Source organism: Solea senegalensis, linkage group LG11, assembly GCF_019176455.1.
Source record: "Solea senegalensis isolate Sse05_10M linkage group LG11, IFAPA_SoseM_1, whole genome shotgun sequence".
In the NCBI taxonomy this organism is placed as follows: domain Eukaryota; kingdom Metazoa; phylum Chordata; class Actinopteri; order Pleuronectiformes; family Soleidae; genus Solea; species Solea senegalensis.
The window spans coordinates 4,759,250-4,771,953 of record NC_058031.1 but is presented as its reverse complement, the minus strand read 5'-3'; the positions used below and the strand labels follow the sequence as shown (position 1 = coordinate 4,771,953).

The window sequence follows — 12,704 nt, the reverse complement described above, 5'->3', positions numbered from 1 at the left end:
AAAATCACTTAACCAGAATGAATGATTTTACAGAATATAATACTAAATATATTTGCTAGCAATATTTTTTATAATATGGAATTAGATTATCACATTATTAATTTCAATCTTAAATTATATATGTATGTCTATATGTATGTATATATACATACATGCATTTATATGCTTTTTTATGAAGAATACATCATTCCATAATAAACAATTTTACTTTGAATTTCTGAGAAATATCAACAGTAAATTATGATATGATGGAATACTCTGTACTGTATGGTCATTGATAACACTGCCTTACTTTATTAAACTTTACAATAAGGTTTGCCTATAACTGTCAGTGTTATGGAACTGTATTTATTATACATCTGTAAATATGACGTTATGTGACTCCCGATTTTTTTTGTCATTTGTTCACTCCAGTGTGGTTTAGATTTGGTTATATTGTCATTTCAAAATGATAATTTTGACAATGAAAATTATAGGAATTATAAATAAAACGGTGCATTTGTATGTATCTTTTACTATTTAAACGTCTAAAGGGAGAACAACCCTTGTTCTACATAAAGATATACTACAAAATTTCATGGTCAGTAAAGTAATCCGGGGTGATTTATAGAAGTCACACTCAAAGAAAACCACATATTTGTGGCTAAAATAAACGCGAGTCCAAAATAACCCGGAAGAAGAACGTGCCACTGTAAACCGGATATTACCGTGAACCCGGGGTTAGAAGTTCTCTCTCACAGCCATCTTGGATATAACGTCCTGAGTCGGTGAGTGTGTCTGCTGATAATCCAACATCATCCAGCCGTTTTCACCTCATTAATGTGCGTGACAGAGGTTTCATTGAGTCCTTAAAAGTCCTGTTAACAGACCGGTTTACTTATTTCTGCGTTATCGTCCCCCTGTTCGCTGATTTATGTGCCATTGTTTCACCGATTTCCAGCTCAAAATGGGCGAACATGGTGACTAACAGTTTACACCAGCGGGCCGTTCGGGTCGGGTAAAACGTGACGTTTGTCGGTGTGACAGCGATCTGGTCGTTTGAAGCGGTTCAGATTATGTGAAGAATTTGTGACGGGGTTTATTATTTTGTTCTCAGTTCTGTCTCTGTGCCGGCTAACACTGGCAGTTAGCTTAGCACCCGCAGCAACATCATACGGAGCTCATAAGCTAAAGCATGGTTATGACAAGTGCTCCTCATTCATGGTCTGAACTCGTTAAATGAGCCGTTGAGACATCTTTCCATACGAGTTGAAATACAACGGTGCCCAAACTAACTTAGAATAGGTAGGTTACACCTGTCTGAATATGTATCATCGTATTATTATAATGCGGCAACTGTTACCCTTGTGAGTTTATATCTTGGATTACAAGTCTAATTTATAGTAAATCGTGAAGTATTAATATTTGTAAGTTGGAGTCTATTATTCAGTCATCTTTGTCTATAATAATGTTTATTTCTGATTTGTAAGTTGTTGACTAACAATGGAATTTTGTGAGAATCAGTGAAGAAGCAACACCTATATCATCAAATTATATTATTGGTGAACTTGTTTGCACTCACAATCTGTTTTCATTGATTGTTCTCACTAGCAACCATGCCTGGTGAAGCCACAGAAACGGTCCCAGTCACCGAGCAGGAGATGCAGCAGCCTCAAGTGGAGACTGGTTTGTATATTTTAGCTTTACTTGCTTGCATTGCTGTAATCAAAGGGGTCCTTAAACTCTAAATGTGTGTGATATTGGACTACAAATATGTCTGTGGAAGGTTATCTGTTTAGGTAAGGATCAAATTTGGGTGGCTGGATCATTATTTGCTTCAAGGCTTTGACCCAGCTGGTTGCACACTGAGTTGACCTAACAGGTGATAGGTTTTTTTTTTGACTGTCACTGGCCATGTGTTGTAACAGAGGGTTTTTCATCAAGTAATTTATGGTGGTAATGTTGCTTAGCACACTTGAAAAGAGTTATCCAGGACCCCTTTTTTTATTTTTTGAACTCACAATGGAGTGTCTTGTCTTGCACTGACAACTGGATTTAGCACACAATGCATGGTGTTCAGCGTGGTGTTCTGTGCACAATAAATGACTTGAAAAACCTGTGTTTTATAGATTGCTAATAGCATTGTTAGAGTGCTGATTGTCCTATTTAGCATTCATTGGATTGTAATCTGATTTTAAAATCTTGTTTTTATAACCACATGAGGATAATAACTAACTTTAGCCAATAGTTTATTAGTATGGTATTTGTACAGTGGATTTTTCTTGATACATTTTAGTTAAAGACAACTTCCTGGATTTGTCAGAGTGTTGGAAGTGTTATAATAAAATTTGCATTAATAACATTGAATCATAATTGTTCACAATCATGCATGTGCTTGATATGTGTGAAAGTTGCATATTTTTCACTGCAGTGAAGGTTTTCTTGTAGAACTGGTCTGTAAATGGGTGGAGGAGGTCTTGCTCAGGGGTGGGGCGTAGATGACTATACCAACTGATCAGTTGCAGTTGGGACCAGTGCAATGATTAACCGGCTAGCCCATCAGTCAGCTGTAGCAGTTCCTCTACAACTAAATGTATAAATACCAATAGGAAACACAACTACACACATGTACTACATGTTTTATTCACACTGCACATTTCCTGTGAAAAACAATCACAGACCTGTAACCCAACTGGTCTGTGTTCAAAGAAGTCACTGCATTTTTATTCTGGTTGGAATTCGATTTGATGATTTAATATGTCATATTTAGGCAGATTTGAATACAGTAATGTCTTTCTGTATTTGTTCTTGGAGTCATCTCAGAAACTTGACTATTAAGTAGCTTGAAGTTCCACACGAGTACTAGTAGTGGGATTTGATTAACTTGGATTTTTCTACGTGAAACTGGATCATGGAAAAACGCCCACGTTGACAGTACAATTTAATCGGAGGCCTTAATTAAGCTTGTCTTGGACAGTAAGTTGATGGTGTGTGGTTCTAATCTCACATTTGGTCACTGCATGGATGGACACTTTTTCTGTGTACCCATATCCACTTTTCTTTTTTCCCACTGGTGAAGTCAAAAGCCACTTCCACATGGCTGAACTTTTCCCACAAACTCATTTTCTTTTGGGTGTAAAGCACTTTTTTTAACTCACTGATAAGCTCTAAGCATTTATGAAATTTGAGCTCCTCCAAACAACTTCTGCAATTTCCCTTCCTTGTTAATCCAGTTATACCTCCATCAGCTACAGAAGTATTGGCTACTGTTCCTGAGAAAGCTGTTCCTAGTGTGAACAAAGAAATCCTTTTGGAGAATCCTCCAGAAACTCCTATTTCTGCTCAAGAGATAAGTTCCCCTGAAGAAGCAAGTGTTGATCAACCAAATGGCGTAGCTGCAACTCAAAAAATTGCGAAGCAAACAGAAGAACGTGTCTTGGAAAACATGTCTGTTTCACAGCCAGGGACTGCTGCTGACGCACCAGGGGGTTCGGCTGGATTACAAGATACAGAAGAGACCATGCCTCCAGTCGAGGGTCCAGACAAAGAGATTAAAAGTCAGCACTCGCTGGTTGAGGCAGAAGTATTGTCGGGTGAAGATGTTAAGCTGAGTTCAGCTGAAGCAAAGGTCTCTAAAGAGGAACCAGGAATGGTGGCAGAAAAAAATCTTGACGATCCCAAATCATCTGTTTCTGCTGTCAGTGCAAACAGTGAGGATGGGAAGATTGCAGAACAGGATCCAATTAATCTTTGCCTGAAAGTGGCTAAAGATAAACTGTCTGGTGATGTGAACATCGGTGTGGCAACTCAAGAAGATAATCTTGACAAGAAAGAGCCTGTTATACTTCTTTCCAAGGCCATTCAGTCTAAGGAGACCTCCAAAGGTCAAGGCCAACCTATTTCCACTCACCATCTGTCAGGTTGGTTTCAGCAGCGTATAGTTCTTTCCCCAGTGCTTTTTACTGTATCTGAATGCCCCACTTGACTTTTGGTCCGGACATTTTCAACGTCTTGACATTATATCTGCTTAAAGTCCTGTAATCTTATCTAACAGGGAAAAACATTTTCAGGAAGCTGCTGACATACAGTGTCATCACCACCAGTCAAATCCTGTTGGATAATATGACTAAAAGATTAATCATAAAAGCTTAGATATGTCTAAGTATCATCATATTGGATCACTGATCCTGTGTGCATTTTGTTCTATGGTGTTATCTGTGCATCCAGATTAGGTGTGGAATGTTTTGTGGAAATATGCAGTATGTACTGTGTATCTTGAGTGACATTTTGCATCAAAGGGGCAGGTCCTTTTTCTAACACTAAAATAGATTTCTGCATCTTGGATTGTGATGATTTAACCCGCATGAGTAAGACTTCAAAATTACCATAAAGAAGTGTTAAAGAATCTATCCATTTCTATTCAGCTACACCTCCCCAGGCAGCTTCTGGCCCTGCTAAGCCCAAAGGCAAAGATGCCAAGAGTGTGCAGGGTTCCTCTGCCCCAAAGGCTGTCCCTGGCAGAAGAAAACGCTCTTCTATGTCTGCCTCCTCCGCCTCTCCCACCTCACCAAAATGTACTCCCTCTACCCCCATGTCCCCTGTGACCTCTCCTTTAGCCTCCTCACCTGCTAGTTCTGCTAACCGCTCCACCCCAAAAGTTGTGAAGGCTGGCAAACAAGTAAAAGTTAAGAAAGCAGAAGCATTTGTACCAGCCCCTGAAGAGGGCAAGGTCACATCAGCAAACGAAGCTGAGACTAAGAAACCCTTACCAGCTGCAACAAAGCTTGAAGCAGCACCAGCTGCTTTTAAAGTGACCTCAAAGCCTGCTGTAGCAGCACCAGTTTCATTTTCAGATACTGTCGCAGTTAGTCCTCCTAAATCTTTCGAAGTTAAAACGGCTTCATTAAAAGTTGTTGATGATGACCTCCCCCCACTTATCCCACCCGAGAAGCCTCTAAAAATGACATCTGACACTGATAAACCAGCTCCTACCGAAGCTGCTATAGCTAAACCTGTTACGGAGGCCAAACCTGCCCCTGTTCAGGCTACTAAGCCTGCTGCAGAGGCTAAAGCTGCTCCTGTTCAGGCTGCTGAGGCTAAAGCTGCCAAGCCTGCAGCAGAGATTAAAGCTGCCAAGCCTGCAGCAGAGACTAAAGCTGTCCCTGTTAAAGCCACCAAGACTGCAGCAGAGGCTAAAGCTGCTGCTGTTCAGACCGCGAAGCCCAACACGGAGGCTAAAGCTGCTCCTGTTCAAGCTGCCAAGCCCGCTGCAGAGGCTAAAGCTGCTCCTGTTCAGGCTGCCAAGCCCGCTGCAGAGGCTAAAACTGCTCCCGTTCAGGTCACCAAGCCTCCCGTAGAGGTTAAAGCTGCTCCTGTTCAGGCTGCCAAGCCCGCTGCACAGGCTAAAGCTGCTCCCGTTCGGGACACTAAGCCTGCCGTCGAGGTTAAAGCTGCTCCTGTTCAGGCTGCTAAACCTGCCATGGAGTCTAAAGCTGCCTCTGTTAAAACTGCCAAGCCTGCAGCAGAGGCTAAAGCTGCCCCTGTTAAAGCCACCAAGCCTGCTGCAGAGGCTAAAGTTGCTCCCGTTCAGGCTGCCAAGCCTGCTGCAGAGGCTAAAGCTGCTCCCTGCTCAGGCCAGCGCCTGCTGCAGAGGCTGCTGCCCGCTCAGGCCGCCAAGCCTGCTGCTGAGGCTAAAGCTGCTCCCGTTCAGGCCGCCAAGCCTGGCTGAGGCAAGCTGCCCGCTGCTGAGGCTAAAGCAGCTGCTCCCCGCTCAGGCCGCCAAGCCTGCAGCTGGCAAGCTGCCCCGCTCAGGCTGCCAAGCTGCCCCTGCAGAGGCCAAGCCTGCCCCTGTTCAGGCTAAAGCCCGCCCCCTGCCCAAGCTGCTACAGCAGAGGCCAAGCTGCACCCCGCTCAGGCCGCCAAGCCTGCCCCTGTTAAGGCCGCCAAGCCTACCGGGTGAGAGGCCAAGCCTGCCCCTGTCAGGCCGCCAAGCCACGCAGAGGCCAAGCCTGCCCCTGTTCAGGCTGCCAAGCCCGCCGCAGAGGCCAAGCCTGCCCCCTAAGGGGCTAAGCCTGCCGCAGAGGCTAAAGCTGCTCCCGTTCAGGCCACCAAGCCCCACCGAGAGGCTAAACTGCCCCCGCTCAGGCCACTCAAGCAAGAGAGGCTAAAGCTGCCCCTGTTAAAGCCGCCAAGCCCACTGCAGAGGCTAAAGCTGCCCCTGTTAAAGCCGCCAAGCCCACTGCAGAGGCTAAAGCTGCCCCTGTTCAAGCTGGTAAACCCACAGCTGAGGCTAAAGCCGTTGAGGCAAAACTTAAATCTAATGAGGTTCCAAAACAAGTTAAGGGAAAAGCTGCTGTCCAGCCTGCTGCAGAAACTAAACCAGCTGAGGTTTCCAAGTCTGCTCCTGTGAAGGGTGATAAGCCAGCACCTGAGGTCAAATTGCCCGAGGTAAAGGCTGCACCTGCAGAGGTTGCTATGCCAGTCAAACCAGCAACTGAACCTGCCCCAGCTCCCCGTAAACTTACATTTGCAGAGGCTGTTGCAAAACCTGCTCCCGTTAAAACTGAGGTGATCAATCCAACTCTTTCTGAACCCATTTCGTCACCCAAACCTGCCCCCACACCAGCCAAAGTGGAACCTGTGATCAACAATGATGAGGGTATTTTCTTCTTTCTCTCTTTCTGTGCAATCTGTTTTTTCCAACTGTCACTGCAACTTGGGAAGCACTGAGATTACAAAATGGACTCTATTTAACTGAGATGTTACCTAGTTGACTACATGGTAGGCTTGATTTGGAAACGTCAGTTCTGTATTAGCATATTGTCATAATCTTGTGTACCTTAAGTAATGTGACATGTCTGCCACTTTTAATGACAAAATGTTTTGTTGCACCGGTAAATATGGTATGTTTGAAGTGGAAATCGCACCGAAAGGAAGTACACGTTATGTTGGATTTTGTGAAGAAGATGCAGATACTTGTTACATTTCTTTTTATTCCCTGTGAATGATGCAACTTACTTGCAGAATAACATTCAGGTCTTCATTTATGTAAAATGCCTTGAAACTAAATTTGGTCTCCTGTTGGTTTCTGAAGGATCTGGCACCGAGTCAGACAGCGATGACTCAGTCCCTGACCTGGAGGAACAGGACTCTGCACAGACCCAGACACAGCAAGCTCAGGTGAGTGTTCAGTTTTGTCTTGAATAATTTTGCTTGCTTGTGCCAAGATGTTCAAAACGCATCTACTGGTTATGATTTTGAGCAGATGCTGTAGGTCTGTGACTCTTCCATGATTATTTTCACAGTGACTTTCGTTCTTCTGAGTATACTGAAGCCAACCTTTCTGTCCTGAGAAGAGAAAATGATTGATGAGCAGGTCCACATGTAGTTATTGGCATTTAATGTTTCTGAATATTTTTTTCCTACAGCTTGCAGCAGCTGCTGAGCTGGACGAGGAACCTGTCAGCAAAGCCAAACAGAGCCGCAGTGAAAAGAAAGCACGAAAGGTAACCATCCTAATTCAGTTACTTTTCAATTCCATCTGTATTTATGGTTTCATTGTAATGGCTAAAAATTGGCATATTTTTAGAGATCCTATCTTTTTCTCACAGGCAATGTCAAAGCTTGGTCTGAGGCAGGTAACGGGAGTCACCAGGGTCACAATTCGCAAATCAAAGAACATCTTATTTGTCATTACTAAACCAGACGTCTACAAGAGTCCTGCATCAGACACATACATCGTCTTCGGTGAAGCTAAGGTATGTTATTTGTGGCGTTACAAACTGCATATGTCCTTGTGACTTCTTTTTCTACTTAATGGCAGGTATTAACATTACAAAGGATATGTTTTGTCATCGTTTCATTCATCCTGCCATATTTATAAAATACATTTTGACTGCCAAATTTACATAATTTGTTCCTCCTTATTGTTTCTAGTGTTTCCCTTAATATTTATTAGGGATACTTCTTTTTTTTAAGAGGGCAGAATACAATCTAAATGTGTGAAATTGTCCTCCACTAAAAATTTTTGTAATGAATTTTGCTGTCTTGCGCTCCAGATCGAAGATCTTTCCCAGCAAGCCCAGCTGGCCGCTGCAGAAAAATTCAAGGTACAGGGAGAAGCTGTATCAAATATCCAGGAAAACACACAGACGCCAACAGTACAGGAGGAAAGCGAAGAAGAGGAGGTCAGAAACGTTTTATTAAAATTGGGTTAAACACTGATGAATTTTTATTATATGATGCGCTTACAAGTTGTTTGTTTTCATAGGTTGATGAGACCGGGGTTGAGGTCAAGGACATTGAACTTGTCATGTCGCAAGCCAACGTGTCGCGGGCGAAGGCTGTACGCGCCCTGAAGAACAACAATAACGACATTGTCAATGCTATTATGGTAAGACTTACTTGTATTGTAATGGTTTTGAGTATTTTGTATCAACAAATCGTGTTTAGCGGTGTGGTCATATGGAGGACTCTTCAGTGATGATTGATATACAGTGACTTTCGTTCTTCTGAGTTTACTGAAGCCAACTTTTCTGTCCTGAGAAGAGACTCTTAACTAGAAATGACTTTAAAAAACAAAACAACAAAAAACCCACTAACAAACCTTTTTCTTGTTCTATTTGCAGGAGTTGACAATGTAATGGGACCCTGTCAACACAGAAAGGTTGCTGATTTAAACTAAGCTTGTTTATACAATTTATACCCAAGATGGAAATAAAGTTGTGGCTTGATAAAATGAAATTTCTGTGTTGGCCGTTTATTTTTAAATGGAAGTGCTTTTTGTTGTTGATGTATTCTTTGATTTGACTACACCCATGTTACCAGTTAACCACCACGGTGATCATACCTTTTGGATGCCTGCCGTTGAAGACACCAGCATTCAGAACCATACTACTAACCCCATTTATATTTATGCACAAGACATTTTTGGTTAAAGGGGAACATGTTAACCACATGTTTTCTACCCACTTTGTGTTCAACTTTCATTCATGGGTTAATTGTTTGGCAGGAAGGTAAAGGTGTCTTAATTCGTTCTTTCACTGTCAAAGTGTGAAATGCATCATTTGACCTGTGGGGTCCCTTAAAATATTCTGACAGTTAATAGTCACTACAATGGCAATAGGCAAGCCTTGCAGTTTCCTTTTGTTAGTGATACATTTACTCTGAAGAGTAATATTGGCAGACTTTCAGTAATGGTTTTATAGAGAGCCTTAGTCTGTGATACCTGTTCAGCAATATATGATTTTTATTTAGACTGGCAACACCTTCCCCTTGTCAACTGTTTTGTCTTTATGCAATTTGTGTGTGAGCTCTAGTAATTCCCACAAACTCCCGACATGACTACACCCATTTTAACCCAGCAGTGAGTCATACAGCGTCATGCCATGCTATCTGCAAGCCTGGCCCTCTTTGAATAGGGCAGAGTGATATAAAGCCAGAATCAAGATGGATGCCAACAGGGCTTTAGGAGAAAAAAGTAACTTAATGTTGAATTAAACAGTTCAACTGAATTGTGTAGTATGTATGATAGTGATACAGTTGAAGCAATAACAGTAGGAATAAGTATTTTATTTAGCATTGATGTGAGATCTACAATGTACAGCATCATGGTTTAATAACACTTGTAGGTCATTTTTCAAAATGTTCACCTGTGGTTAAAACGTTATAAGATGTACTGATGAACAGGATATGACATCAAATTAAACTATATATGAAAATGAAATATGTTTTTTTCAGGGCCATGAGTCCTTGGCTTCCTGGGCTGTTCAGTTATCCATTGTTGACATAACATAAAATCTATCACACAAAACTAAATAAACCAAACTATGTAAATTGATTTTGAAGAGAAGGGAATGGAGAAGTGAAATAAAAAGTCTGGAAAGGTAGTTTCCATATACCAGAGGCAAGTGTTGTTAGTGTACACACACACACACACACACACATCAGCACATGTTCGAGTGACTGGACTTCCGTTGCTTCCTTAGTTCCGTTAAAAGGTCAAAATTGTTATTATTATTATTATTTTATTATCGTTATTATTATTATCATTATTGTAATAACAATAATAAAAATCGTCTCCGTTTTGGCGTGCAATCCAAGATGGCGGACTTCCTGTAGGATTCACAGGAAAGTCGTCATCGACTTTTTCGACCGCCCCCATCTAATGAACGTGTGTACCAAGTTTCGTTCATGTACGTTAAACCCGACAGCAAATTACCTAATAGGAGTTTTTTGCGTCTGTTTTTAGCCCCGCCCACTTTCATTTTTTTGACGCGTTCCCCCTAACCACTAATTTTTCACCAGATTGATGAGTTTTGGGGTATGTCCAGGGCCTCAAAAACGCGATTGTGAGGAAGAATAATAATAAGAATAACTAACGGTTTCTATGGGGTTCTACGCACTTTGTGCTCGAACGCTAATAATACAACATTTATTTATTTGACGTGACGGTACCGGCTGGTTACTGACTGAGGAGACGTTTAACCTCCTTCACGTCACTCGCAGCTGTGGCTGAAAAGCTCTAGAAACGTCTAGTACGTTGTAGCTGCGTCAGCGCTGCCATTCTCCTACCGACATACGCAAAAAGTTCCGCAGTGTTTGAGTCCACTGGGTTGAGGCGTTTGCATTTGCTGTGTGTGTGTGTCTGAGAGAGCAGCCTTCCCTGTGTTTGTAGGCATTGTCGTTTCCTCTCACGGGACTATCTCCTCTTCGAAAAGAAGCTCACTTCAGGACCAGACATGTAAGTTATGGAAAGTTGACGTAAGGACACAACGGAGCGGCAGACAGAAAGAAAGAGGGAGATTGCAATAGAACAACATGGTTTGCTAGCTGGCCAACGTTAGCCGTGGGTGCACATGCTTTCATTAAGGCGGGAGGTTGGCCTGTCCTTAGTTCACTGTGAGCTAACGGTAACTCTGTTCTTGGTAAAACGGATCAAATTATGTAATTTAGAGCCGCATTAACGAAGCCCAACCCGTTTACCGAACACTGACGGGCCACTTTAGCCGGTGGTTAGTCAGGTGCACCGCATGGCTCAAGTAACGTAGCCGCTAAAGTCAGCGTTGTTAGCTTGATCAGCAGAGTGTTCATTGATCTTTGGATTTGCACCGGCTATGTGTCAGATGTCACAATATCGCTGTTTAAAAAGGAAATCGTGAATGTTATTAAAGTTAAAACCAGAAAACTGGCTTATTCTCTGAAGTTGTGAAGCCAACGAGGAACGTGCAGGGCTACATTTGATTAACGCTAGCCTTAAACGGGCTCGTAAGAGGATTTAGTTAACGAGGCCATAATAACACCATTGCAATGCGATTGACTCTTAAATATATGAAACATGACATAATACATTGACAGAGGGCTACTTCTACTGAGAGCTAATGCATAGTAAGGTACGTTTTTAATTAAATAGAGAGACATAACACATATAAGATAACTTGGTACGTTTCTAGTGTGTTGTCAGAAAAATTTTATTTAAAAAAAGAAAATGATTAAGTTTCAATGATTGCTTTGCTATATGGAGCAAAGAAATCATTGAAACCAGAAAATATTCACATTTAATAAGCTGAAAGATCAGATAACTTGTTTTAATTATTAAAAAAAAAAACACAGATTCGTCGATTATCAAAATAGTTGATTAGAAATTGAATATTTAAATAATCCTTGCCCTACATTTAAACAAGTTGTAGTGGCCCATTAGCCACTCAAGAAGGCCACAGCAGATGCTGACAATGGGTGGAGAAACGATTAAGTGTCTCCTGTGTCTCCAAATAAAGGTTTTATTTTCTATAGTCTTGTGGGTTTTAAAACATATACATTAAATCATCTCATTGTGTATTTAATAATCCACAGTTCATCAGAATCATCACCACATTCAAAAACTCCATTTCACTCCTCAATCAACAACAAAATGTGTCAATCAACCCCTGAGCACTAACACTGTGCATAATTTGACAGCACATTCTTTCATCTTTAAAAATGTGATCTAACGGTACAAAATAAGTATTTTTTTCATATGATGTATTATTTTATGTAAATTGTCTTAATTGATTGATTTATCAACTCAGTTCTAAAGGTATTAAATAGCCATTCACACTTTGATTCTCACATATTGTCACGTAGAGTCTGCACTTAACCTAATCTCTTCATGTGTTTGGACTGCTGGTGGTAGCCATCATCGGTCAAACCATGTTTCGAAACCAGTCGTGTTCTTTCTGTGAGGCAACGATATTAACCGTCACTGACTTTACTTAAATATGGAAAAACCTGAGACGAACCCATCTTAACCATCTTGTGAATGTGACTTACTGTAACCGGATGCTTTTTGGCAACTAGATACATGGGTTTACTGATGGAAGGCTATTGTGTTTGAAGACTTGGACACCTGTTGTGTTTTCTTGTCCATGTTGTAGATCTGATCACTAAATGTGTTGAAAGGAAAGAAAGGATTAAAAAGGTTTAAGTCATGATGGGCCTTTTCAAGCAGGCCCACAATAATAACACCTGCAGTTCTGGCTATACATTTAATTTGATTTAATTATCCAGTCTACTGTATGTATGGTTGTCTTGAAAAATCACTTGTGCTTAACTTGTGTAACATACTGTACATTAATATTGTGGTGTTGTCTGTCTTCACAGGCATCCAGCAACTGTCTACTGGTACGATAGGAGGGACTCTGTTTTTATTGAGTTCTGCGTAGCAGACAGCAAAGATGTAGAAGTCACTT

At 41.5% G+C, this 12,704-nt stretch overlaps 2 protein-coding genes and 2 non-coding genes across 6 annotated transcripts in view; all 4 read left to right on the top strand.

Moving 5' to 3' along the window:
* The first annotated feature begins 703 nt into the window (after positions 1–703).
* Positions 704–8,721, top strand: naca (nascent polypeptide associated complex subunit alpha). Of its 2 annotated transcripts, none has more exons than XM_044038018.1 (8): positions 704–767; positions 1,591–1,665; positions 7,073–7,158; positions 7,407–7,484; positions 7,590–7,736; positions 8,037–8,165; positions 8,249–8,371; positions 8,607–8,721. In XM_044038018.1, exons 2-8 carry the CDS (start codon positions 1,596–1,598, stop codon positions 8,619–8,621), a joined length of 648 nt encoding a protein of 215 aa, XP_043893953.1. In that variant the 5' UTR covers positions 704–767; positions 1,591–1,595; the 3' UTR covers positions 8,622–8,721. The 2 variants fall into 2 exon arrangements, with proteins under 2 accessions (XP_043893953.1, XP_043893954.1); XM_044038019.1 differs by lacking the exon at positions 704–767 and adding an exon at positions 804–821.
* On the top strand, positions 7,262–7,335 carry LOC122777910. Its single transcript, XR_006361378.1, has one exon. It is a non-coding gene; the product is annotated as a small nucleolar RNA SNORD59 (small nucleolar RNA).
* LOC122777909 lies at positions 8,452–8,527 on the top strand. The gene has a single exon (XR_006361377.1). It is a non-coding gene; the product is annotated as a small nucleolar RNA SNORD59 (small nucleolar RNA).
* A 1,810-nt stretch (positions 8,722–10,531) lies between the features above and the next one.
* Positions 10,532–12,704, top strand: part of ptges3b (prostaglandin E synthase 3b (cytosolic)) — a 5,476-nt gene continuing 3,303 nt past the window's right edge. The window contains exons 1-2 of one of the 2 annotated variants that reach the window (XM_044038022.1): positions 10,532–10,720; positions 12,616–12,704. The exon at positions 12,616–12,704 is cut by the window's right edge and continues 25 nt beyond it. In XM_044038022.1, coding sequence (XP_043893957.1) covers positions 10,719–10,720; positions 12,616–12,704 — 91 coding nt within the window. In that variant the 5' untranslated portion in view covers positions 10,532–10,718. The remainder of the gene's footprint in view (positions 10,721–12,615) is intronic. The other variant, XM_044038023.1, reaches the window with a different exon arrangement.

Excerpts from the sequence above, each read along its gene's own strand:
- naca (XM_044038018.1), top strand. The coding sequence starts at position 1,596 with ATGCCTGGTGAAGCCACAGAAACGGTCCCAGTCACCGAGCAGGAGATG. Across the intron at positions 7,485-7,589 it reads GTGAAAAGAAAGCACGAAAG|GCAATGTCAAAGCTTGGTCT; the intron begins GTAACCATCCTA and ends TTTTTCTCACAG. Across the intron at positions 8,166-8,248 it reads AGGAAAGCGAAGAAGAGGAG|GTTGATGAGACCGGGGTTGA; the intron begins GTCAGAAACGTT and ends TTGTTTTCATAG.